At 42.7% G+C, this 26564-nt stretch overlaps 1 protein-coding gene across 1 annotated transcript in view; it reads right to left on the reverse strand.

The window, feature by feature from the left end:
- CRYBG1 (crystallin beta-gamma domain containing 1) overlaps positions 1 to 26564 on the reverse strand; it is a 223908-nt gene that overhangs the window by 47769 nt on the left and 149575 nt on the right. Inside the window, exon 3 of the mRNA XM_061131909.1 lies at positions 5309 to 6897. Coding sequence (XP_060987892.1) covers positions 5309 to 6897 — 1589 coding nt within the window. The remainder of the gene's footprint in view (positions 1 to 5308; positions 6898 to 26564) is intronic.

Consider the following 26564-nt stretch of genomic DNA (forward strand, 5'->3'; position numbering starts at 1 on the left):
CTCAAAGAGCTGGATTATAAAAACTATTTATTATTTACCTCTTTGAACAGTTTATTCCCTTCCTCCTTCCTCCATAAAATTTTTCTGATTACATAAAGTGTGTTCACTATAGACCATTTGGAAAATATAAAGACAAAAAATCACCCATAATCCTAACCACTCAAACAATATCCCTGTCAGCATTCTAGTACACTTCCTGTCTTTTTTGTATGCATAGGGAAATATTTTCAACAAAATGAGATTAGTCTGTTCATAGAGTTTGGCACCTCACCTTGAATTTAACATTTTTCAAGTTACCAAAAATTTATTTGAAAAGTCTTTATAATGTTTGCACATAAAAGTCCAGCATACAGAGGTACCATAATTTACTTCTAATTACTCAGTTGGTTCTGCCACGATTTGTTCTCCGCTCTTTCTCACATTTCTTGGGTATAATTGTGTTGCGCAGCGCTAAGTCGCTTCAGTCATGTCTGACACTTTGTGACCTCTTGGACCATGGCCCACTAAGCTCCTCTGTCCACGGGATTCTCCAGGCAAGAATACTGAAGTGGGTCTTCCCGACCCAGGGATCGACCCACGTCCCTTACCTCTCCTGCATTGGCAGGTGGGTTCTTATCACTAGCACCACCTGGGAAGCCCATGAAATTAAATGTCTTTGACTGTATACAGTTTTCTTTCTGAGGAAAAAAAATGTGCTCTGGCTCTTATGCTAATTATCTGGGTGAACTTGGTCAAGTTACTTTAGCTCTCTGGACTCTACCTTCTCTATCTATAAAAACAAACAAACGAAACACTAGATAGTTTAGAACAGAGTTGGTTCACACACACACACACACGTTATGGTTGAAGACATCCTTGTAGTTCTCTTCAAGGGCTGCAGCTGGGGACAGTAGAGACTGGGGGATGGAACTGCTGGCCAGCAATCCTCCTTTCAACTAGAATCACTCCGACTTATCTATTACACGTTACTTTTATATAAGCTTTCCAAGAAGAACAGGCTCCAATACTAAAAACAAAAAAAGTCTAAATCATTGGTCTAGTGGTTTATAAAAGGTAAGAGATAACAGCCACTAACATTCACTAATGGCCAAGCACTTTCTATAGCCTGCCTCATGTGCAGTTTTACACATTCTCTCTTAAGATGAGGAAATTGAGGTCTAGAAAAGGTAAGTAATTTGCCCGAAGTCACACAGCTATTAAGTGACAGAAGGTAGGTGTTCTTGTTTCAGATATCATGTTCCTAACAACTCTTCTATCCTGTTTTCCCAGGAAAACAGTAACCTCAGTAACCTCCTCTGGTTCTCTCCAGTTTTATGAGCCAAGGAGCCAACAAATTATCATGAGATCTATAAGACAGTCATACTTTAGAGGCCATCTTGATAAAGAGAACACAAAGTAGAGAAGTATGAAGATCTCACACTGTCTCCTGCGTGGACTCACTGGCCTTCAAGAAGGTTGGCCCTGATGAGCCTTTCAAAGGAGCAGGCAGGGTGACTTTGGATGAAGACACCTTATCCTTCCAGATAAAATGAGAACACTGAGAAGACTCGAGAAGTCCTTCCTAAATACAGCATTTAGAATTAGATTTTCTTTTTTAATTTTTTAATTAAATACTAAATTTGCTATATTCTCATGAATTTCTCCCAGGCATTGCTTTTTCCAGTATCTCCTTGAGATATCTAGGCTCCCCCATGGTGGACCCATATCTGAAATTTAAAAGCAAAATTAACTTATAAGCACTTTCTTAAAGATTAAATTCTAAAACCAGTGAGATGAGTATAAGTAAGAGAACTTATAAATGCTATCAGTTAATAAGGGATGTTCACATATCAGGGAATGTACATTTTAAAAATTCTCACTGATGGAGAAGAAAAGGGCAACCCACTCCAGTGTTCTTGCCTGGAGAATCCCAGGGATGGGGGAGCCTGGTGGGCTGCCGTCTATGGGGTCGCACAGAGTCGGACACGACTGAAGTGACTTAGCAGCAACAGAATAAGGCAAGCAATTAGGAGTAGAAGAAAGGAGAAAGGACTACTGAGTTGCATAAACTCACTGAAAATCTTTTTTATATTTTCTGGTTTTGTATATCTCATTTTCCAAGTCCACAACTTTCTACATTTGTCTAATTTGCTGCTTTTTTTTTTCAGTAAGTGTAAGAAACCAGTATTCTCAGGTTAAGATTTACTTTGAAAAGTAAACATTAACAAGACTAGTCAGTTCATAATCCTAGTTCAGAGGTATTTATTTTTGTCCATAGAACTTAGAATAAGATCCTGGAAACCTAGACATATAGTGCTAGAACAGATCCTTTTCATAATCCTTTATAATTTTTTTCCTGACCAACATGTAGCAAAATTATATACTTCTAGTAACTGAACTGCAAATTTTTTTTACAAAACCATTCAGTATTCCACATAAAATCATTTAGAAATGGTAGTTCTACAGTGACCTTCTTATAATACTATATTGTGCAGGAATGAGGCATTTTCCCATTTGCAACAACATGAATGGACCTAGAGACTGTCATACTGAGTGAAGAAGTCAGACAGAAGGATAAATATATAGTATCACTTATATGTGGAATCTAAAATAATGGCACAGATAAACTTATTTACAAAACAGAAATAGAGTCACAGATGTAGAAAACAAACCTATATTTACCAAAGGGGAAGTGCAGAAGGGATAAATTTGGAGTCTGGAATTGACATATATGCACTACTATATATAAAACAGATACTATATAGTACAGTACTATGTAATGACCTACATGGGAAAAAGATCTTAAAAGGAGTGGATATATATGTAACTGGTTCACTTTGCTGTACATCTGAAACACAATTTTGTAAATCAACTATACTCCAATAAAAATATATTTTAAAGAAAAAAATAAAAAAATAAAAATTCTCACTGATCAGCTCAAGGAACTTAGTCAAACATCAAAGCAGACCTTATGATGTAAATAGAAAACACTCTAGGTTAGCCAATAAGCTACATTAAGGACAGGACACACATACCTGAGCATTAAAGATTTACATGAAGATCAAAATACATTTTACAACCAAACTTTCTGTGCTATTAACTTCTGCTACCGAGAGTCACTACAATTAACCTGGTTCAAACTGATTAAAAGGAAGGCTCTTATAATTCATGTTGTAATGCCTTCATTAAGACGTGAGAAGGGAAAATACCCTGAAGTCTAAGAACCTGTGGCTAAAATATGAAAAGAAAAGTCTCCTTATTCTAAACATACCATTTTAAGAATCTCAACATTCAATACTTGGTAGAGAACGGAAAACATAATTTCTCTAAAAGCATCAAGAAACATGCTTCTTCATAGTGATTATTTTTCACGGACTATAAAATAGTTTTAACTCTAAAATTTCAGATTCAAGTTGCTTTTATAAATAATCTGAGTAACACTTCTACTTGAAATACAATCAGAGGAAAAACTAAAGGATCTAAAAAAAATCCATCAGTCAAATGGAAATGGGTCAAAGGACTAGAAAGAATGATTAAGTCTCCATTCCAATAGGTGGCCAGTTCACCAAGTGCAAGGCCATGCAGAATTAAACTGAGCCTCTGGGAAAGGAAAATTTTAGGTAGAAAAGAATTATTCCTTAGAAAAGGCCATTTGGTTTAGTTCTATTACAGCAAACAGCACATAAAAAAGACTTTGTTTGTTTACCCTATCCCTTAACAGTGTAACATTTCTGGTTTTTCCACTGGTGTATTCTGATTGGAAGACAAGGAGCGTCCTTAATCAGTACACAACAACCTGTCTCTAAGGCTCACACTTAGGAGGGCTGAACGTTCGGTCACACTGGCCTTCTACAAATAATGGGCATCATTCACTCAGGTTATTTCTCCAAGGCTGCTCTTACAGAATAAATTGCTGACTCTATCAAAGTTCTCCAGGTTGGCAGCTGGGTGAGGTAGCTCAAGTTATTCATTAAGCAGGTTTTCCTCCTGACTGTTTACCAAGCAGACCTCCTGCTCTTAAGCTTACTTATCCAAGAATTCAAACAGAACGAATCTGTTCAGTTTATGAATCATAATGTTGGCAAAGTCTCAGCTTTCTTTAAAAAATGTGTGAATATAGGAAAACACCTTGAGCAGTTTAGATAGTCATTTTCACGTTTGCTGACTGAGAGACAGGGGCGAGTTGGTAGGGAAAGGGGGAGAGTCTTGAGTTTTATAGGGTGCCCTCCCTGTCCTGTCTGCCTATACAGACTTCATTCACCATCAAGGCACAATCCCATTTCCTAAAAAAAAAAAAAAAAAAAATCAACAGTGATTTCCTCCTCCTTTCCACACCCCCAGCCTCAGGGATGGTAACAGTCATGTGGCAGTTTAATCAGATTATCACCTCATATAGTTATTTGATTTGTCGGCATCTTGGGTGCCAGACTGTGCCATAAACTGTTCAAAGGCAATATATACTGAATCACAGTTGTGGCTTTCCCCACGTAGTTCCCAGCACACTACCATGCACAGAAGGTACTCAATAAATATTTGAAAAATCAATAAACTTAACAGCACAGTGGTCACAGTCAGCTGTTGAACTTGATCCTTCTAATGTGTCCTTTCATTTGTCAAACAGCCTCCCAGTAAAAAACACTGATCTTTCTTCATTTCAATAACAGAAAAATATTTTTCCATCTGGGAGCAAAAATATCACCAAACTTCCTAACATCATAAAGGGGAAGAAACAATCAAGATACTTGTATTAGAGATTTTTGTTTTTAAAGCTTTAGGCCAATAATGCACTAAGTTCCATAAAAGGTTCTATGAATTCTTTTCATTGTATTCATTGTAAACTCACACATGTCAAAGCTATTGGGTATACTGTACACGCTAGAGTTTGCTCCCTGTTTTCAAATTCACTGCATTTGCATTTTAAGAATGTTCCACCTAGGAATGCTGGTGTTTATTTTGAATAAAGAATAGAATGAGCTCCAATCAAGCCACATGCTCATCTATTAGTTATGTAAATACTGAACTTACTTTTACATTCATTGAACTTAAAAGCCTTCTATTAATAGGACTTATTAATAACAACAGACTAGGGTCTGGAATGGGTCATCTTAAACCTTAATTGTGTTAACTAGTCCTTTACCATCTCAATTTCACCACCCAGGAGAAAATTCAATGCACAGACAGTTCTTCCACGAGGAAAGACTCTGAGCCCCTCAAGAGCCGCTGGGCTGGCCCAACCCAACTCTTAAGCTTACTTATCCAAGAATTCAAATAGAATGAATCTGTTCAGTTTATGAATGATAATGTTGCAAGTAACCCCCCAGTTACTTACAGGGTCACTTTCGTGGTCACCGTTGACCTGCCCACACCGAAGTGGTTCCTGGGCTTCAAGCATTCGGAGGTGTCAGAACCTCCAGCCGATCTGCCCAAGTCTCTGCTTCGGCCTCCCTCTCCCCGGCCGTCCAAGAGGTGGGGGAGCGGCCCCCTCTTGTGCTCGGGCTTGATCTCAGGCAGTAGCGAGCTGCTCTTAACTGTGAGCTCGCGGGGGATGATCCGGGCCGCCTCCTCCCCGCTATCCTTGGCGGCCGGGTTGGGGCTGGGGTCTGGCGCCCTCTTGAGAGGGGAGTCCTTGGCCGGAGCCCGCGGGCCGCCGGCGGGCGAGGTGGGCACGGCCTCGGGGACGCGGCTTCGGCCCCTCCGCTTGGTGGGGGACGAGGCGGGCGGCGGCTGTTTGCTCCGCTCCGGCTCCCCTCGGAGCTGCCCTTTGGGGCTGGGGCTGGGCTTGGACTCGAGGCCGGCAACGGAGGCAACGCCCCCATCGGGGGCCGCCTGCGGAGGAGATTTCACTTTCTTTTCCGCACAGCCATTCTCAGCGGCCGCGTCTGGCGCCACCTCGTCCTCGAACACCGTATCGTCCCGGGGCGCGCAGTCGGGCAGCGGCGGGTCAGCGCCGGGGGAGTCGGTGGATCTCTGCGACCGCCTCCGTCTCCCAGACCTGCGGCCACTCGACCTCTTTTCCATGTCGTCGCAATCGCCGCAGTCTCCCGCCCCGGGGCTGATCACGACCGGCTCGTCCACCTGTGCCACCTCGGTCTTACTCAAGTAGATGTCTAGAGTCAGCACTTTAGCCGGGTGGGCGCGCTGGCGGGGCCGGCAGTCTTGCCCCGGGGGCTCGGCTTTGACTGGTGCTGAGCCCGCCCGGTTCTCCGCACCCTCAGCGGGCGGGTCGCCGGGCGGAGGCAATGAGTGCTCCGGGGCTTGGCTCGGCGCGCCTTGGGGTTCCGGAGAGCCTCCGTGGGCACACACGCCAGGGTTCCCGTCGGCGGGATGCTCCCCGGCGGGCGAGTCCGGCACGCCCCTCGATCCCTGGGTGGGCTCCTGCTCGCCGCCAGCTCCGGCCGAAGCGTCCTCCCCGGGACTGTGGATGAGCGCCTCTGCGTTCTCCCGCCTGGAGGAGTTCTCTAATGAGGAACGCAGCTGCTTGGCAGTGGCGGTGGCATCTGGGAAGGTCTCTCCCTCTGCCTCCAGAGGTTCTAATTGGGGTGAATCACTTTCACTGCCTTGGGGCACAGCCGCCGCTGCAGGGCTGCCGCCGCCAGGTGACCGCTTGGCGTCCGGGGGGGCCGCCTGCACGCAGCCCTCGGGGTGTTCACCCTCCGGCTCCTGGCGCTTCTCCTGCGGCGAGCCCTCCTCGCAAGCGTCTGTCGGCCTTGGTGGGCCGCCCAGAGGTTGACTCTTCTCTGTCTCTCTTTCCGGGAGTTTGGAAGAGGTTACTTCTTTGGGAGAGCCTGGTTTGGTATTTGAGCTGGTGGGACTCTCTAACCCATTTCTGCTGTTCCTTCTCCTTCCGGCCGTGAACAGAGTGCCAAGTTTTCCCAAAACTGGTTTCCTTTTGTTCTCTTCTGGTGGTTGTGCTCTGGACTGAAAAATAAAGGGATGGTAGAGACAGATGTGAGAATCCTGGTTTTCCATTTAGTATTAATAGTAAGTACATTATGGAACTACAAGCCAAAATGATAATAGGCTAGGGTTTCTAATTGAAAGTGAGAGTTGTATTTTGGCATTCATTCCAACAAAATAATTTTTTTTCACTTTTTGAATTTTTCTCAAACACTGTTTATGCTCGGCGCTACCGAAGAGGAACATTTCCTTTATCTGTAGAAAGAAAATCATGAGAGAAAATTTGGAACGTCCAAATAATCACCCATGCAAAATACGTAACTCCCAGTTCTTTCTCTGTTTTGCTTTATACCTCAGTTAGTCTCTCAGTAGTGTCCGACTCTTTGTGATCCCTTGCACTGTAGCCCGCCAGGCTCCTCTGTCCATGGGATTCTCCAGGCAAGAATACTGGAGTAGGTAGCCATTCCCTTCTCCAGGGGATCTTCCTGGCCCAGGGGTTGAACCAGGGTCTCCCGCATTGCACGCAGATTCTTTACCCTCTGAGCCACCAAGGAATCCCATAAAGATGTCATTTCAAATAGCCATGTCTGCCTACAGGGCAGCAGTAAACACGCTAAAGTATGTTAAAAGTGGAATTTTTTCCCCCCTGAAATACCGACACTTCTTTCCGTAGGCAGGAAGAAGAACAAGGAAAAACAGTCTTCTCTTCCAGAACAGAAAGAAGCCACTTGGGTTCAACTGAAAAACCTTAAGAAATCGAGTTCAAGTACCTGGGTGTGCCCCCGCCAAGTCGGAGGTTCTCAGCGGGCCAGGCTGCGCCGGTCCAGTGGGAGCAGCACATGGACATTCAAACGCCTGCTGGTCCCCAGGGAACCCAGCTGGCCACTGCCCAGCTCACCCGCGGGCTCTTTCCCGCGGGGTTCCTGGGTGTCCATATGGGGACAGGTGCTGGAGGAAGGGCAAAGGTGCAGGATGACCGCTTTTGTAGGCCCCCCCCCCCGCCATGGGTCATGGAGGACAGAAGAGCCCGGGACTCTCCCACGCCGACCTCGGCCAGGGATCGGTCACTCAGCAACCCAATGGGCTCGGGGTCCGACCTATCCATGGGAAGGGCATCACCGCCCCTCCAGCCCCGGCCACCAGCGACAGCCGCCCTGTGCCCGTAAAGGAGAAAACCCGTTCCTATTCCAAGGCCTGGGGCAAAACGGCCGGCACCTGGCACTGGCGCGGGAAGCCAGGAGCGCGCTCAGAACAAATCAATAAAAGCAAATCCGCCAATGGGCGCCCGGAGCGCCCAGAGCTGCTAGCTGAGGGGCGGGGCGGGCAGGAAGAAGAGGCAGACCGCCTGCGGGACCGAGGGGGGGAGCTCAAGCTGGAAAGCACCCTGGCTCCCAGCGGAGGGAAGTCTATTCCTGGTGACAAGCCCATTGAAACCCAACCCCACGACACGTCTGGCTACAATAGATTTAATATTAAGATTACCTCTTCCACCTGAAACCCAGGAGCTAGCTTGAGCCCCACCTTTTCTGAAAGGTGAACACACAGGGCAGTTTTTACAATACTGACTGTTTACAAAAGAGGTTCCTGAATCACTCTCTAAAGCTTGCTCCATTTCATTTGAAGTATATGCAGCCAGTGGACTTTGGAGATGGTGGTGAACAGGAAAGACTAAGATAAAGCATGGAATTAACAGGGTCCACAGGCACTTACTGAGACAGCCCTGTTACCATCTGCTGTGCTGTGCTTAGTCATTCATTCGTGTCTGACTCTCTGCGACCCCATGGACTGTAGCCCGCCAGGCTCCTCGATCCGTGGAATTCTCCAGGCAAGAATACTGGAGTGGGTTGCCATTCCCTTCTCCAGGGGATCTTCCTGACCCAGGGATCAAACCCGGGTCTCCTGCATTGCAGACAGATTCTTTACTGAGACGCCAGGGAAGCCCCCTGTTACTGTAACATCATATAATTCTGTAACAGCAATGTGAGGTGCTTGTTACCCTACAGCCGAAAGGAGGAAAGGTCCGAGCTGAGAGACTTCAGGTATGTTACGTGTGGGGGCAATATCAGGATTCAAGCCCAGGTCCTCATCTTCCAACCCCAGCTCCCTCAACCCCACCCTAGAGGACATGATGGTGCAATAGGCACCCCTGAGCCAGAGTTAGCCCAGGGGAGTAGATTGCAGACCACACTTTCCCAGAATTGGCTCATGAGGAAGTACTTCTGAATCAGATTTACTGACAAACCCCAGAGGTGATTCTTCCGGCTGGAGAAGCACCTGGTGGGAACTTTGGAACTAAACAGCTGCAGTGTGAGAAGATGGACAATGGCATGTTGTGGCCACAGAGAGATTTTGTGATTGAGTTGATATGCTTTTAAAATCTAACCAAATTGATTAATAATTCAATTATTCAGTGGTTATATAAACAACATAGGAAGAATTCACAGTGTAATTTAAGGGAAAAAAAGAACATTAAAATATTTGTTTCTTAAGGAATATGTTTGGACTCTTTTACTAAGTGTCAAAGGTATTACATGATTTTTAAAGATAATAAATCCTTCCTTATGTGCTAGACTTGCTAAGTGATTTATATAGATTCTTCTCAGAGATAGTCCTTAAGAAAGGTAGCGTTTTTATGCTCATTTGCCAAGGTTTCTTATCCCTGCTAAGGTCCCACAGTCAGTAGTCTTTTTAACTCTGGAAATGGAGCTCTTTGTCTCTGGTGCCTGGACAGGCCTTTAAACATATCCTATGGACTTCCCTGATAGCTCAGGTGGTAAAGAATCCGCCCACAATGCAGGAGACCCCAGTTCAATTCCTGGGTCAGGAAGATCCACTGGAGAAGGGATAGGCTACCCACCCCAGTATTCTGGCCCGGAGAATTCCATGTTCTGTATAGAACATGGGGTCGCAAAGAGTCGGACACAACTGAGCGACTTTCACTTTTCATGGACTTCCCTGGTGGCTCACAGTAAAGAATCCGTCTGCAATGCAGGAGACCTGGGTTCAACCCCTGGGTTGGGAAGATCCCTTGGAGGAGGGCGTGGCAACCCACTCTAGTATTCTTGCCTGGAGAATCCTCATGGACAGAGGAGGGCTACTGGTGGGCTACAGTCCATGGGGTCGAAAAGAGTCGGACACAACTGAGCAACTAAAACACAGCACAAAGAGGTAGCCAGGAAGAGGTTTGAGTCTCATTGGCTTAATTCTAGCCCAGGTCCAAAGAAAACTAGGGTACAAATTATTCTGTCCTGCCAATGATGTTGCAATCAATCCATTTTTCCCATACAGTTGAAAGGTGTCTGATCAGCAGTCTTCTCTGTTCAGTACATTTTTTTTTTTTTTTCATTTTTGGCTATAGCTGCTTTTTACAAAATCAATTGTTCTTTGTAACTTGGTCTCATCAACTACTCGACTCCTCCTTCCCCCAGAGGAGCAGCCAGTTTGTCAACTGTCAAGTTGCTCTGTTTATTGAACGTACTTGAATTCTAAACTTTTGACATGAAGGTTCACAATAGCTTCATTCATAATAATAAACTGAAAACAACTTAAATGTCTATCAGCCAGTGAAAGGATAAACTAATTGTGGCACACCTGGACACAGAATGCTACTCAGCAATAAAAGGGACCGAACTTTAAAAACATGTGATGACATGGATGAATCTCATTAGCATTATGCTAACTGGAAGAGGCCAGACTCAAAAGGTATAGAATGGTTCCATTTACATAACATTCTAGGCAATGTCTAGGCAAATCCAATCTATAATCATAGAAAGTACCAAGAAATCAAAGGTTGTCTGAGGGTGGGGTGGGCAAGGAGGTATGACTGGAAACAGGCACAAAGGAACTCCCGGGGATAAGGGCAGTGGTCTATATCTTGATTGTGGTGATGGTTACACATGTGCACATATCTTTCAAAACTCAAACTGTACACTTTTCATATGTAAATTATCTTAATGATGTTGACTTAAAAATGAAGCTTTTTCCCTGGGAAGTAAAGAGCAGGAACAGGGTCCATCTGGCTCAGGGGCACATTTCATAGTTCTTAATCAATGGGGCCTCAAGTTGTTTCAAAAGCTACTTCTTTATTTGCAGGGGAATGCTGTCTTCCCCCAAGGGGCCCTGCATCTCCAGCATCAGATCTCTATGCAGGATCTTCTGAGAAGAGTGCAGAGTGAATCATTCCTCCTAAGTTCACAGTTACATCTTTCAGGAACAAACACCTCTTCTTAAAATAGGACACACGTTTGTTTTCAGCCAGGGGTTATTTCACCCCAGTGTTCATGGAGGAAGAATGAGTATGGTAGATAGAAGACAAAATGAGATGTCCTGGGAATTGTCTAGAGAGTAGTGCTTCCTTAAGTAGGAGCCTTTGCACCTAGAGTCCTAAACCTACAGAATGGGAGGCCAGGGACCCAGCATCTTCTGCCTCGACCTTGATGGTCACCTGTTACGAAGGGAAATGCTTTGCAAAGAGGCCATGGGAGTCCATCAGACTCCTTCCTGCTTCCACAGGGCTCTCTTCCTCACTTAGAGTCCTGAGCATTCTCAGACTATAGCAGAGCCTTGCAATCCTGCAGCCTCCTTTGGAGAGCTTTTTACTCTGTCCTTTCTGCCCACCTGCCTGTGCCCTTGGACTCCTCCTGCCACCCTTGCCCTACTGGGATGAGCACGGTTTACAAAAGCACAGTGTTAGAAATGGTCCATGCACTGTGTGCCGGGATCTGTTTTAGTGTTCTTGTTGGCAAACATTACCTGTGGCTCATCAGGAGGGGTGTGTGTCTGCAAGGAGACTGCAGTGCTGTTCTCTGATTCTCAACCTTCTTGGTATGGCAGCACCTGTCATCAGCAGCTGCCACTAAATAAAAGCTACATTGTATTGTTATACATAATTTCAGAGATCTCTGTCTCCTCACTGGTGGGGAACCAAAAGTCAGTAGATACAGGATACATTGTTAATATGCCAAAATGTCCGGACATACAGGCAAAATAGTTTGTTGCTTTCTTATTTTTTGCAGATTACCTTGAAGGCATTGCTTTAAATTTAGAAGTGTTTCACCTGAAATCAAACTTACATCACTAGTGTATTTTAAAATATTATACAGAATGCTGTGGGCAATTAGCAATTTGAGTCTGAAACTCAGAAGCATTCAGTTTATGGAAAGTTAAAATCTCTAGAAATATTACCTAATTTTTAAATTTTGTAGGGGACAAAAGCTGACACAGACAGTAATTTTCTTTGATCCCAGTTACTGGTGCAGAGCCTGCACTATCTTATCTGCCAGTCCCCAGTCCCATGGACAGAGGAGCCTGCCGGACTACAGTCCATAGGGTCACAGGACTGAGCATGCATGCATGTACCTGAAACCATGTTTGAAGGTTGAAGAAAAATATGTTGAGCATATTATTTGAAAATGTAGCTAATACATTATACTGTTTGAAAATGTCATATATTTCCCACCTTTTCCTTGCCCAGTGGAATAACTCCTTTTGCAAGAGAAAGATCTAATTGTATTCCCAACACCTAGCCCAGGGATTTACAGTAGAGGCGGACATAAACTATTTGATACTGCTAAAGAATTAGTAACATCCCCCTCCCTTCCAAAAGGGAGTTACCAACACCCTTGCAAGAACAATAAACATAGTTGGGTCTAAACAAAACAAGAACAGAATGGAAACCTTTTTCTGCACAAGACTCACTGTGGTCAAGAATGTGCAGCTCTGTTCTGTCTATGTGAGGATTCTGTCCAGTGATGCAGAATGACTGCTGGCACACAAACTTGAATTTCTTCAGGTTTACTGCTGGCTCCCAGCCAGCGTCTGACTTGATCGAGATCTTTTTACATGTATTCACATGTGTCTCCTGCTAAAATGTGGTCAGTGATGTACACAAGTAACTTTTTTTGGGGAAAACACTGTGATTCCCTATGAGCTCACTTTGTTGATCCTGAAAGATATTTTAGCTCTTTAACTCCAGTTCAGCCATGAGGAGAGTGAATCAATGGTCATTATCATGAAAGATAAAACTGGCCTTGCCACTTTGATAATATTTTAGGTTCACAGCACATGTGCGTATGTGTTTGCATTGGCAAGGTACTTTTTCTCTGCATAGGTTTTGTAAAAACAGCCTTAGTCGTGTCACTTAAAAAATATGGGAATTTAAACCACTTCACCCACCAACTTTTAAATGTAAAGACAAGGGTTAGAAAATTCTGTTCAATAAAAGCAAGAGATACTTTTGAACCTTGTGACCATTAAAGAACAAAAATGAGGAGTGGGAAAGGGCGAGAAAAAAGAAATAGTCAAAGCTGATTCAGCTATAGAAAATCTGACATTGAATTAGGTTACAAGACAAAGAAACATGAAGCTCCACTCTCTGTTCTGAGATGACCTAGATGGGTGGGATGAGTGGGAGGGAGGTCCAAGAGGGAGGAGATATGTGTGTACATATAGCTGATTCACTTCTTTGTACAATGGCAAGCATTGTACGACACTGTAAAGCAATCATTCTCCTGGGGGGTGGAAATCTGCTCTCCTCTTCATCACTCTATCTTTTTGATAACACTTGTGCTAATATATATGGCCCATTCTAAATAACAGAACACACTCACACAAAATGCAGAGGAAGACATGTTCACATGGTACACCTTGATCTATTAAACACTGAAACTTTTCATTTTATCTTTTAAAATATTTTTTCCATAGGCTATCAAGTTTCCTCTCTTATAGTATACTAAATATAATTAAGCTACAGCTTAAGGGTTCTGGAGACCAAACTATAGACGCCTGTTACTATATTTGCACTATAATAGTGATTTCTTCCATGGCTGATACGACTGTAGACTAAGGTTTGCACTAACTGACCCACAGACTATAATACTGTTTAGTCATAAGCAGGGCTCTTTCAAAAAGGCATAGAAAGTTACTGCATTCAGTTTTGATCTATGTACAATTTCATATGATGCAACCAACAATACACTGCACCAGAACTTCAGAGCCTCTCGCTGCTCCCCAGTCTCTTGGGGTGCAGTGCTTACCTGCCCCTGTGCGTTTCCAATATTTGTCAGCATACCAGTGCCCACCCCATATTTGCTGCTCACCACTGTTCTCCTTGGTTTTTCTTTAATGTCTCTGTCCTTTCAACTTCATGTGACACGTACTTTTCTACTTACAACCTCAATATATTTATTTTTTCTAATGATGTCACTTCAAAACAAATGACAATCATATCCTGTTGTATATTAATAGAATTATAGGTATACTATTGTGTAAAAGAATAGGAGCAGACTAAACTTCCAGGTTTAACAGTCCTGAAAAATGTCCTGAAAAAGACATATTACTGAATATAAAAGTCATAATTTAGGAAACGGTTGCAAGTTCATTACTTCAAAAGTATTTTCCACCCTTTCAGAGGGTTTGAAGAAGTAAAAAGTTCTTTTTAAAAGTTACTCCCAGTTTCAGCTAAGAATTGTCTTTAGGTCATTTATATTTGTCAGAAACAAAGTGAAACCTGGTTGTTTAAAGCCACTGACACATTTAATGAGAAAGGAAGGTAAGATCTTAAAGTGTGTGTGTATCTTACTCATTCATTCCACTAGTAATTATTGAGAATCTGCCTTTTGCCAGATTTTCTTCTTAATCTTAAAGAAGCAAACCATGGTCTAAAACATCTAGATAATATTCCTAAGACATGAGTCAGGCTTTTTAAAGTTAGCTCAGTAACTTTTCCCATTTGAGTTGATAGTATATTAGCTCAGATGGTGAAGAATCTGCCTGCAGTGCAAGAGATCAAAGTTTGATCCCTGGGTCGGGAAGTTCCCCTCGAGAAGGAAATGGCAACCCACTTCAGTATTCTTGCCTGGAAAATTCCATGGACAGAGGACTCTGGCAGACTAAGTTCCATTGGGTCAAAAGAGTTGGACACAACTGAGAAGCTAACAGGTTCACTTTCAGGAAAACAAGATTCCATTTCCTAGAACATGACTTGCGAACTGAAAGTCACTCAGTCGTGTCTAACTCGTTGCAACCCCATGGACTGTACCCCATGGATTAGATAGTCCATGGAATTCTCCAGGCCACAATATTGGAGTGGGTAGCCTTCCCCTTCTCCAGGAAATCTTCCCAACCCAGGGATCGAACCCAGGTCTTCCACTTTGCAGGCAGATTCTTTACCAGCTGAGCCACAAGGGAAGTCCAGAATATGACTAAGGTACCACTTTAAGTTCGTACTGACCACACAGAGTATGTTACACTTGTGTGACATGCTTCTGCCTGGACCCTGCAATATGACAATGGTGGGGATTGAACTCTCACTTATGATGGAGTACTGGCTGTAGAATCAGGTACCTCTGTAAACAGCAGGCACTTCTGTTTATGTGCCTTTCCTCACCCTTCTCTGTGCCTCAGGCCTTTGACCATGAGGAATATAGAGACAGACTCCTTTACCCTTTGACTTCGGTAGGTTCAGCCTTTAAAAGGCACTGACAGGAGATCAAAGGGAAGGACTAGAGTGAAGTCAAGCTGTTTTCTTCCCACCTCTCCCTCTCCTGGTTAGGCTCTGGGTTGGGTGTGGTCCAGCCTGACCAAGGTCTCTGTCAGGAACCACCTCTGCAGATACACTCTGTTTTCAGATCCCAGGAATTGCTTCCTCCTCTCACCCCTCTAGCCCCACGATGGAAAGGGTCTCTGTGGCGCTGGCCCAGCAGTGCTTCGCCATCCTTGGCTTGGTGTGGAACCGGGGTGGGGGAGCGCATGAAGCATATGATTTTGAGAGCTTTCTTTAAGAAGATGACATAATATTGGATTACAGATTTGGGGACAGAGACTTGGAAGAGGGCTTGCAAGGGAAGAAACCGTGGTCTCCTTAAAACTCTGCCACACTTTGTATGTAGCCCCTCTTGCTTTACTCAATCAACCAGGTTGAATGTGCCTGCCTTTCCCCATGTGGGGATCCTGACTAATAATTATTACATGTTCAACCATGAGTAAGAGATAGCTCACAATGCTTCTCTCTGTGTAAAGTGAACAGCTTCCTGAATATTTTCTTTTTCTCTATCATGCTGAATTAATTTGCTTTACAGTAGAAACGTATAATCCTAATTGGGTGAATATTTTTCCCAAATGTGTATAATGCATAACTTACAGAAGATATGGGAATTTGAAATGGATAGCAATTGTTTCTTGCTACCTCCTGGATTGCGCACATATCTTGATTGAAAGTGAAAGTCGCTCAGTGGTGTCCAACTCTTTGTGACCCCATAGACTGTATAGTACATGGAATTCTCCAGGCCAGAATACTGGAGTGGGTAGCCTTTCCCTTCTCCAGCGGATCTTCCTGACCCAGGAATTAAACCGGGGTCTCCTGCTTTGCAGGCAGATTCTTTACCAACTGATCTATGAGGGAAGCCCCATATCTTGATTAGTATATAATCAAATCACTGGCTAACTAGTTCCAAACTGGAGTAAAGAAGCTTAGCCAAACTGAAAAATGGAAATGTATATTATCAAATTAGTTCCTTTCTTATTGACTCAGAACCAAGAAAGCATATCCTCAGGTTCTTTATGTATTTTAAAAAAAGAATGACTTGTACAATCAGATCAGAGATCAAGAATAAGTACTTTAAAACACTAGAAAACCATCAGTGTACTGCAGAATGCAAGCACTCAACTCCCAAGGGCTAACTTCTCGTTAGGTCATTCATGTATGGATGATGTGATGAGGGGGATAGAGATATTGGGGAGACGAGGGTGAGGCAGCCAAGGAGAGACTGACACAGCATGCCTGCCTCTACCAGGAACACTGGTAGCCAAGCCCACCATGGTGGCTGGGACCAGGAGGAGGGAAGGAACTCAGAGCACAGCTACATAAAGAATGAAGAAGCCTTTCCCACTCAGCACTGTTGACTCCAGGTTGCCTCTGAGACTTCTAGTGACCTTGAAACCTCATAACCTGAGATTATTGTAACCACACTTAAAAGTATGGCAGAAAATAGACTTATTCCTAGAAAATAAATTTATCTTTCCAGTTCATATGTACTTCCCAGAAATATCTCAGTTTTCTGCTATTTCTAGTGAGAATTATTGACTTCCTGGTAATTCATTTCAAATTAAGAAGCAAAATGCATGCTTTCATGAAAAGAACTCAGGAATACTACTAAACAGGGATCAAATAATTTACCTTCTCAAAAATTCCTCTTGTGTCATTGAGGATATTGAGAAATTCACATGAAGTGATACATGCGAACATGTTTTGAAAAACACCAAGTGCCTAAGAAAGTGATGGCTGCCATAATTAATAGTCTGATATTTTGCTGATGTTTCATAATCCAAGTTTAAATTATAGTAGCTGAGTAGATAACTAACAGGATTAATTTATGATTCTCAGTGAGATGGAGATGAAAATAGAATATGACAGACAAGCAGGACTGGGCATATCATTGCTTATAAGCACTTGTCTTCAATGTGTCATGACCAGAATAAAGAAAAACTGAAGTCTGCCCTCTCCTATAAACATTATCCTTTCCAGATCATAATGTACAGGAGATACGCAACTAGGTAGCGTGAACACCTCTCGATCACTCTATGTAAATAAGCACCTCACTTCCTATAACCTCATGCTCCTTCATTTTTCTTCACAGCACTTATTATTACCTGAACTGAATGTACTTAGTATTTATTTGTTTACTTCATTGTCTGTCTTTCCTCACAGAATGTGTACATTTCATGAAAATAAGAATGTAGCTTTGTTCACCACTATGTCCTTATTCCTTCCTCGATGAAGGGTACCAATAGGCACTCAAAAAATACTTATCGAAGGAACACATCAACCATATTTTCCAGAAATTGCTCAGTCTCCTACAAGCAACACTACCAGACAACAGTGGGCGAGGGAACAGCCAGTAACCTGGGCGGCCTCAGTTAGTCCTCAGGAGGAGAAAAGGCCTGTCTCTGGTCTTGGCCCTCTTCTCAAATGACTCCCCCAAATCCAGTCTTTAAAATGCTCATCTTCTGGACTGTTTGAGGATTAAATGAAATGTCTGTCTCTGCGGAAGAGACAGGGAATAGGAAGGGAAACTTTAAAGTACATACACACACACACACACACATATACAGTGTATTGTGTGTGTGTGTGTGTGTATATATATACACACACATATATATTCGTATTTGAAACTCATAATATATAAACAAGTACAACAAGGAAAATATAAATTATCCTTTATCTTTTCTATTCTAAAATACTACTATTACTGTTCTTTCTGTCTGGCTCTTTTTTTCTTCTCTGTCTGGCTGTTTGTCAGGGCATTGTATAATAGCATTTTGTACTTCCTATTTGGCGTATTATTCTTTCACTGAATTCATGCCAATAAATGTGTGTGTGCTAAGTCACTTTAGTCATGCCTGACTCTTTGCGACCCTATAGACTGTAGTCTGCCAGGCTCCTCTGTCTATGGGATTCTCCAGGCAAGGATACTGGAATTGGTTGCCATTTCCTTCTCCAGGGGACCTTCCCCACCTAGGGATCGAACCAGCATCTCTTAACTCTCCTGAATTGGCAGGTGGGTTCTTTACCACTAGTGCCCCAATAAATAAATTTCTATAATAATATTTAAATGCTTGCACTAAATTCCATCATGTCAATGTACCACAATGCCTACAGTTTATTTATGTTATTTTCAATGCATTGCAGGCTGTAGAAAAAAATATTTGTACCTTATCTCTACACACATCCTTAATTATTCCCACAGGATATGCTCCTAATTAGTAATCAAGGGAAAGAAAAGCAAAACCACAATGAGATATCTTTACAAACCCATCAGATTGGAAAATAATTAGAAAGAGTGATAATTCCAATATGAGAGAGGCTGTGGAGCAATAGGAACACTCACATGCTGCTGCTGTGAGTGTAAATTGGTACTCCCACTTTGGAAAACACCTTGGCATTTAGCTAATAGAACAGAAGGTATGCATATCCTATGAGCATTATCAGTATATTCCCTAGAGCAGCAAGCAATTCTCAAAATTCTCCTTTCAGGACTCCTTGACACTCTTAAAAATTAAGGCCCCCAAGAGCCATTGTTTATATGGGTTATACCCATCAACACTTCTCAGGGTTAGAAATGAAAACTGAGCCATTTTTAAACTTCAACAATACTCACAACACACATTCCACCAGCCATCAGAGCGAGGCAGCATTGCATGCCACATTACCTCTGGATCTCCAGTGTACACTCACGAGAGGATGAAAGTAAAAGGCAAACAGCATCTTAGCATTTTTATGAAAATCGTTTTGACACTAAGGACTCCCCTGGGAGATCTTGGGAACCCTGGAGTGTCCGCAGACCTCACTTTGAGAACTGCTGTCCCTCGAGAGGCTCATGCACATTGTTCTAGGACACGTGCACTAGGGTGCTCCCAGCAGGCTGCCCATATAAGTCCCTAAACAAGAAACGGACCCAGATCCCATCCACAGCAAGATGAATAAATTCACTGTGCTTCATTCATAAAACAGAACACAACAACAGAAAAGGATGAACACATCAGTGGCACAATCCATGGATGAGTTTTATAAACATAAAGTCAACTGAAAGAATCCAGACCCCCATGAGAACATAGTATATCATTCCATTCCTATGAAATTCAAGAACGGGTAATTTGCACTGTCTTGGGATATATTCATAGGTGATAAAATTAGAAAGAAAAGCAGAGAGAGATATGTTGATTTCGACAGGTGGCACTAGTGGTAAAGAAGCTGCCTGTCAATGTAGGAGACTGAGACAGAGGTTCCATCCCTGAGTTGGGAATATCCCCTGGAGAAGGGCATGGCAACCCACTCCAGTATTCTTGCCTCAAGAATCCCAAGGACAGAAAAGGCTGGCAGGCTATAACCCACAGGGTCACAAAGAGTCGGACACAACTGAAGTGACTTAGCAAGCACACACAATGATTATAACAGTCAAGAGAGTAGTTAACCACTTGTGGTGCAGATTCTATGTTCATTTAAAAAATTGACATTTTGTTCATCATGGATGTTTTTCATGAACTTTTGCTTTTAAAAATATTGCAATAAGGACTTACATCCCTGGGAGTCCAGTGGTAAAAAGTCTGCCTGCCAATGCAGGGGACACAAGTTCAATCCCTTGTCTGGGAGATACCACATACTGCAGGGCAACTAAGTTGGTGTGCCACAACTACTGAGCCTGGGAACCACAACTACTGAGGTCACACTCTAGAGCCCACCTAGAAGCTGAAGCCCAAGCGCCCTAGAGCCTGTGCTCAGCAACAAGAGACGCCTCCGCAATGAGAAGCCTGTGCACCGCAACTAGAGAGTAGTCCTCACTCGCCTCAACTAGAGAAAAGCCTGGGAACAGCGATAAAGACCCAGCACAGCCAAAAATAAATAAATACATAAAATTACTTATAAAATATTATAATAAAATTGAATTGAAAATTATTTATCTTGATTACTGAGTTTTTTGACATCCCCTTAAACTTTGCTCCTGAGGCAAAAGCCCCACTCCCTTCACACTACTGGCCCTGGAGGTGAGAGAAGAGATCAGAAAGAGACCCCCGGAAGACTTAAGAGGTGGCAGCAATAAGCTATTTCTCGACCTACGCCTAGTTATTAGAGATGCTTGCTTTATAATTATTCATTATACCTCACATTTATATTTTATACGCTTCTGTTGCATGCTATATTTTACAGTGACTTAGGTAAATATCCATTTCTTTGCTTTTCAATGGCATTGAACATGTTTTATATTCTTACTGGCCTTTTATTTTTTCCCCCTTTATGATTTATTTCAACTAACATTTCTTAAGAACTTACCGTGTGCCAGGTATCTCTTAACAGTCCTGTGAAGTGGCAACTAGCATCCTCATTTTGAGAAAATGGTAATGTGAACTACTGTTCACATTGTTCACATGTGAACCGAGCATGCACGGCTGGTGGGACCAGAAATGCACTGTGATGTCTGTGCTGTTTCTCTCCCTCCCTCTCCTGCTCTGTTCCTTTTGGCTATGGTGTACGATCACACACACACACTTAAATATGAACAGAGATGAGGGAAGTCACCTCAGACACAGAGAAGGGGGGTGTGCTTCTAAGGGAGGTGTGCTTCCAAGGAAGGTGTGGAGGAGGAGCCCTATAAGGACAGGAAATGATTGGGAAGGGCAGTTCCAGGGGAACCAACACACGGGGGTGGGGGGGGGGGTTCCAGGTAATTCACACTTTAACTCGCCGTGGCCTATACCATTCTGGGTTTTCATCCAGCTCCAAACATCTTTCCCACTCTCTGGGTCTCTGACTTTCTCACTTCGTTTTTACCCTCTCAAGGAGTTTAGGCTTATTTTTCACTGCCTCCAGTAGACTGTTGGATTGGGAGGGAGGGAGGGAGTGTGTGCATGTGTGTGTGTGTGTGTTGGAGTGGGAGGGCTGTGAGAAAGGTGCTGCTCCTCCAAGCATTTCATCACCTCGGCCGCTCCGTTCCTGGCGGGCGGCAGGAGCTTCAGATGCCGCTCTCTGCCTCAGCTTGCACGTCTGCATCGCGTTTTGCAAACACTGCTCTGTACAGACTTGAGGCGGACAAGCCTGTGCACCCAGGCTGAGCCCTGCCCGAGTCCTGATTACGCCTGGAGACACAAGCGGCAGGCTCCTGCCCATTTCGACATCGGAATTAAAACGAGAATGTCGGTTCACTAGCCACCAGGCTCTCAGGACCTACAGTGCCTTTATCTCATATCACAGAGAAACTCATGGGAGAAGCAACCTTCAAAATCCCCAGCCTGGCCACCATAGCTCCTCCCACACCCACCCCACCCCAAGCTTACTAACCAAGGTAAGCACACAGGCTATAGTTAATCAGCTTAGTGCATTCTGGCCTTAATAAAATGGTTGACCAAAACATCAGAAATTTTATCAAACTTAAAATGCTTTCTGAAGGCTTATAGTCATAATACCCTTAAACCTAAGAGTTTACTTTTTTTTTAATTTGGCAAATTTACCTTGAAAAAGGCATTTCTTATAAAACACAAGGCATTAATTCTGTTAAGATTTCTAGGGGACGATTAGACGTTCATACCTTAGGGTAAGGACTATTTGTCCATGTAGTTTTTAAGCCATTGTGTCTAAAATGTCAAAGAATGGGGGAAAGTGATACTAATTAACAGAGAGAATGATGGCAACAATACCCAACACTTTTCCCGGGCTTTATATTTACATTTATTAAATTTATATTTGCCTCTCTGAGCAAAGTAGAGAAGCAAAGTTTAACAGACTCTTATATAAACTCCTTTTTCTTAAAAGTTTACAAGGTTGCTTTTTTTCCTTATAAGAAGGAAGGCTTATTTTAAGCCACAGCACTTCTAGAATGATAGGGTTGTAAGAAGCCAAGTTGCTCCTATAAATTTCTGTGTCCTAATAAAATCTCATTTGGGGAAAGTATGTGTAACACATAGTAACATGTTATGCGGACAAGCTAGTGTGAGCAGCAACAGCCAACACCCAGTGAAGAATGTATCTGAAAGATAACCTACATTTAAAAAGAAAGTATAATAGAGATTTACCTCCCCCTGCCATGATGAAAATAAAAATCAATCCTTAACACCAGACATGATGTTTTCCAACTAACTGCTTCCAACTAGTTGCCTTTGATATTTGGAAAAGGGGCGGAGAAACAGATTTTTTCAACTCAGGAGGAAAAAGGGATTAAGTTTTTTATAGCACATTCAACAACAGGTCTATAAAATTGGCATTGTTAGAATGGCTGATGGAACTAACTCAAACATATTTAGCAAGGGAAGTTTGTCAATGATTACCTGCAATAATTTAAAGAACCTAGAAAAAGGGAGACACAGGAGATAATATACTAGTATTTTCATTTCTAGTTCAAAGTTTCTTCAAGAGTACTCAGTCCCCACTCTATTCCTCAGCCTTCTATGGTACTCCTTGTACTCACAATTGCTCATGATTTTTAAGCTTAGAGAATTTACCAGCTCTAGACAATAAACACATTGTGAAGTTAACTGATGTCATGAATAATAATACTATATACATTCAAAACAAAGTCTCAGTAAAAAAAAAAAAAAGCAACAAAAGTGTCAGTCAATGAAGAGATAACAAAACTTCACTTAGTTTCTTACCATGATGTGGCTTCTTTTTTCCTTTCTATAGACACACCAAGAGAATATGAGAGGTGCAGTGTAGCTGCCTGGGCATCACGGAGGTCAAGCTTCCCACTTCTCAGAAAAGCCTCGTCTATCCTCCCCCTTCTAGATGACTCTGTTTAACTCTCAACAGCTCACCTTCCTGGCAGGGCTGCGCTCTCTCAGAGCCAGAGCCGAATGACAGATACCAACTGTGTATGTGAAAAGCACACTTAACAAGGGTGTGTTTGATTCAAAAGTTGAAAGGGTTAAAGAGGTGTGCCCTGTTTTGGGTGTGACACTGAACCAAAATTGCTGAAAAGACAACAGAGGAAGTAGTAGGCAGTTGGGGAAAGTTGCCCTGCATCCATTAAATTGGAAAACCTGACAGGAAGTAGAGCAAGAAGGATCTCTTAGTTTTGCTTGTCTTTCTCCGGTGAATGAAATCAACTTTCTTTCACGCTGAGTTTTGGTTATGTCTTGTTTTTACCCCAGCTTGTATTTTACTTATGCTTTTAAAAAAGATATAAATTATATCCCATAAACCACATATCATACAATATTACCAAAAATGTAAGCATGAAGAATAACAGAAAAGGTAAAAACTATGCCCACCTCATTAAAACACCAATAATTGACACCTACCTTCATCAATAAGTAGAATTCAATAATTATGACTTATCATAACATTTGCACCAAAGGATTCTAGTTTATAAAAGTCTTACCAGAAGTTGGTGGCAATTTATTCTTCAATGAACTAGACACACTACTATTAGACCAATTAAGTACTTAAGTATTATTGTTGCTTAGTCGCTAAGTTGTGTCTGACTCTTTTGCAATCCCAAGGACTGTAGCCTACCAGGCTCTTCTGTCCATGGAATTTCCCAGGCAAGAATAGTAGAGTGGGTTGCCATTTCCTTCTCCAAGGAATCTTCCCAACCCAGGGATTGAACCTGCATCTCCTGCTTGGCAGGCAAATTCTTTACCACCTGGCAAGTGCTAAGAGCTACCTGACAAGTCCTAAGTATTATTAGTTGACATCAATCATAAAAAAGTGCTCTAATTTTTTTCATCATGAGCATCAGTATTAGAAACATTTATTGAGCATCTACTGGCTCATTTCAATGTGCAAGCTTATACTGATGATGGCAAGTATGTGTGAGGTACTATGATTCTTTTGTATATTTTAAATATTATTTTAAATGATGGTTAAAAAACACACAACAAAATTCAACCATCTTCAAGTCTACAGGTTAGTAAAGTGTTCACTATATTTACATCGTTCGTTATGCACAGATCTCTAGAACTTGGAACAACTGAAGCTTTATACCTACTGGAAAAGAAAAAAAAAACACTCTATTTTGCCCTCTCTGTAGCCCCTGGAAACCACAAGGGATTTCTGTGCTCTCCTCCTTGTCTCTACGACTTGCACTATTCAGGTACCTCATAAAGTGAAACATACAGTATTTGTCTTTTTGGGACTAGCTTATTTCACTTGGCATAACGTCCTCAAGTTTCATCCATGTTGTAGCATAAGACTCAATGATCATGTGCCAACTGTAACTGTATTTATAGAATGTCACACTCATGATTCCTTGAGGGCTCTTATAGTTCATTTATTCATTCAATAACCATTTATCAGTTACCAGCTTTGTCAGTTTCTATAGATTCAGGAATTAAAAGACAGTCTCTGCCATCAAGGAACTCACAGTTTGGGGTAAATGAGAAGGAAAGAAGGCAGATGTGTGAAAAGACAGACCAAAGCAATGTTATTGTTTAAAGGTATGTGTAGGATGCAGTGGGCATATGATGACAGCTACCATTAGTGGACAGCCTGTGTAGAAAAGGTAGTTCTTAATAGAAGGGGTGCCATATGAACTGATACTTAAAATACATGTATCCTAATTATGGTACTATGGTTGGTAACAGAGTCTTTATAATCTAACATTAATTAATTCTGTAATTTAACATAATTTATATTAAAACATTTGGTGAAAAATACACATACATATATATTATTTGACAACCCTAATCTGAAAATAAGAATCCTTCTACTGATTCAAGCTGGATAGAAAAACCATGAAACAATTACTATCTTCTATAAAGTACCTACCATGGACTCACCTGGTGAGGGGTAGAGAACATAGGGCTTATTTTGACTTCCAGAAGTTTATAGACTTGTCTATAAAACAACCACCAGTGGACAGGCAGACATATAATTAAGCACTAATATGTGTAGAAGAGACATTTGTAATGTTTCAAGAGTTCAAAGAGCAAGAGATCAGTGGGGACATGCCAGAAGACTGCAGGAAAGACCTGGGACTGCCTTGAAGGATAGATGTGATGAGGCAAGGGTTGAGGAATGGCATTCCAGGTGAGGGGAACAGCCAGAAGAAAGGCAATAAAGTGACAATGGGCATGGGGTGGCTCACTGGAGTGACCAGACATGAAGGTTAGTGGGGCAAGTAAATAGGAGGCTGAAAAAATAAGATTGATTTAGTTTGGGGAGGGCCTTGAGAAGCCGGTCAAGAAGACTAGGTGTGATGTTGTGAGAAATAAGAACTCTTGGCAGGTGTCTGAGCAGGCCACGTTTGATGTGTCATGTTTGACATGATCCAAAGCAGTGCTGGAGGAAGACGAGCACGGTAGGCTTTGGTGGGCCCAGCAGGATGGGGACCTGGACTCAGCAGTTGAGACATGAAGGACTGAGGAGCCTGAAGTGACCACCAAATGTGGGAATAGGGGGGGAAAAGAAAGGCTGAGGGGAAGCAGACACTGAGAGGGAGAGATGACTCCAAAGAACTTGTGATGCCTCGGAGAACCCTGGGAGCTTCATCAGAGGCTCAGGAGTCTGGTGTGGGTCATCCTGAACTCAGGGGACAGTAAATATGTCCATGTGGAAATGTCCTCGAACCATGTCCTTGAACCTAGAGCAGAACTGGAACCCCTTTCCATTCTCAAAGCTCCATCTGAAGCCGGAATCAGTCACCTATCAGCTCACAGTCTGGTGGGAAAGATGTGAGCAACAGTGTGTAACTGGCATCGCTGGCTCTGTGAAGGGCCAGATGTGCTCTTACTCCCTGTAAAAGAGGCAGAAGGCAGCGGTGTCTGTCCTCAGCTGCCATCCGGCATTTTACAGCTCTGGGTGGGGAGTCAGTCTCTCCACGAGTGCTTCATCCACATGTGGCCCCGGAAAAGCCATCTTTGTAGTGAGAAGTTCATGAATCAGCATAAGTAATAACCACTCTGACATGACATCATTTTGTTTCAATCAAGTGTTTGAAAAAGGGCTATGCTTTGTGATTATCATAATGAATGAAGTAAAAATAGCAAGAACATAGTTTTGTTTTTAAACCAATGAAATCCTCTTGCAAGAGGAAACTTCATTAAATTAACCTCACACAGCGATGAGAGGAAGAGCTGCCAGTTTCATTTACTTTCCAGCTACACTGCAGGCACTGTACTGTTTCATTACTACACATTTTTTTAAAGTGTGAATTGGAAAAAAAAAAAAAAAAAAAAAGGCCACATGCTCAGAGCCAGCAACA

This window comes from Dama dama, chromosome 28, assembly GCF_033118175.1.
Source record: "Dama dama isolate Ldn47 chromosome 28, ASM3311817v1, whole genome shotgun sequence".
NCBI lineage: Eukaryota > Metazoa > Chordata > Mammalia > Artiodactyla > Cervidae > Dama > Dama dama.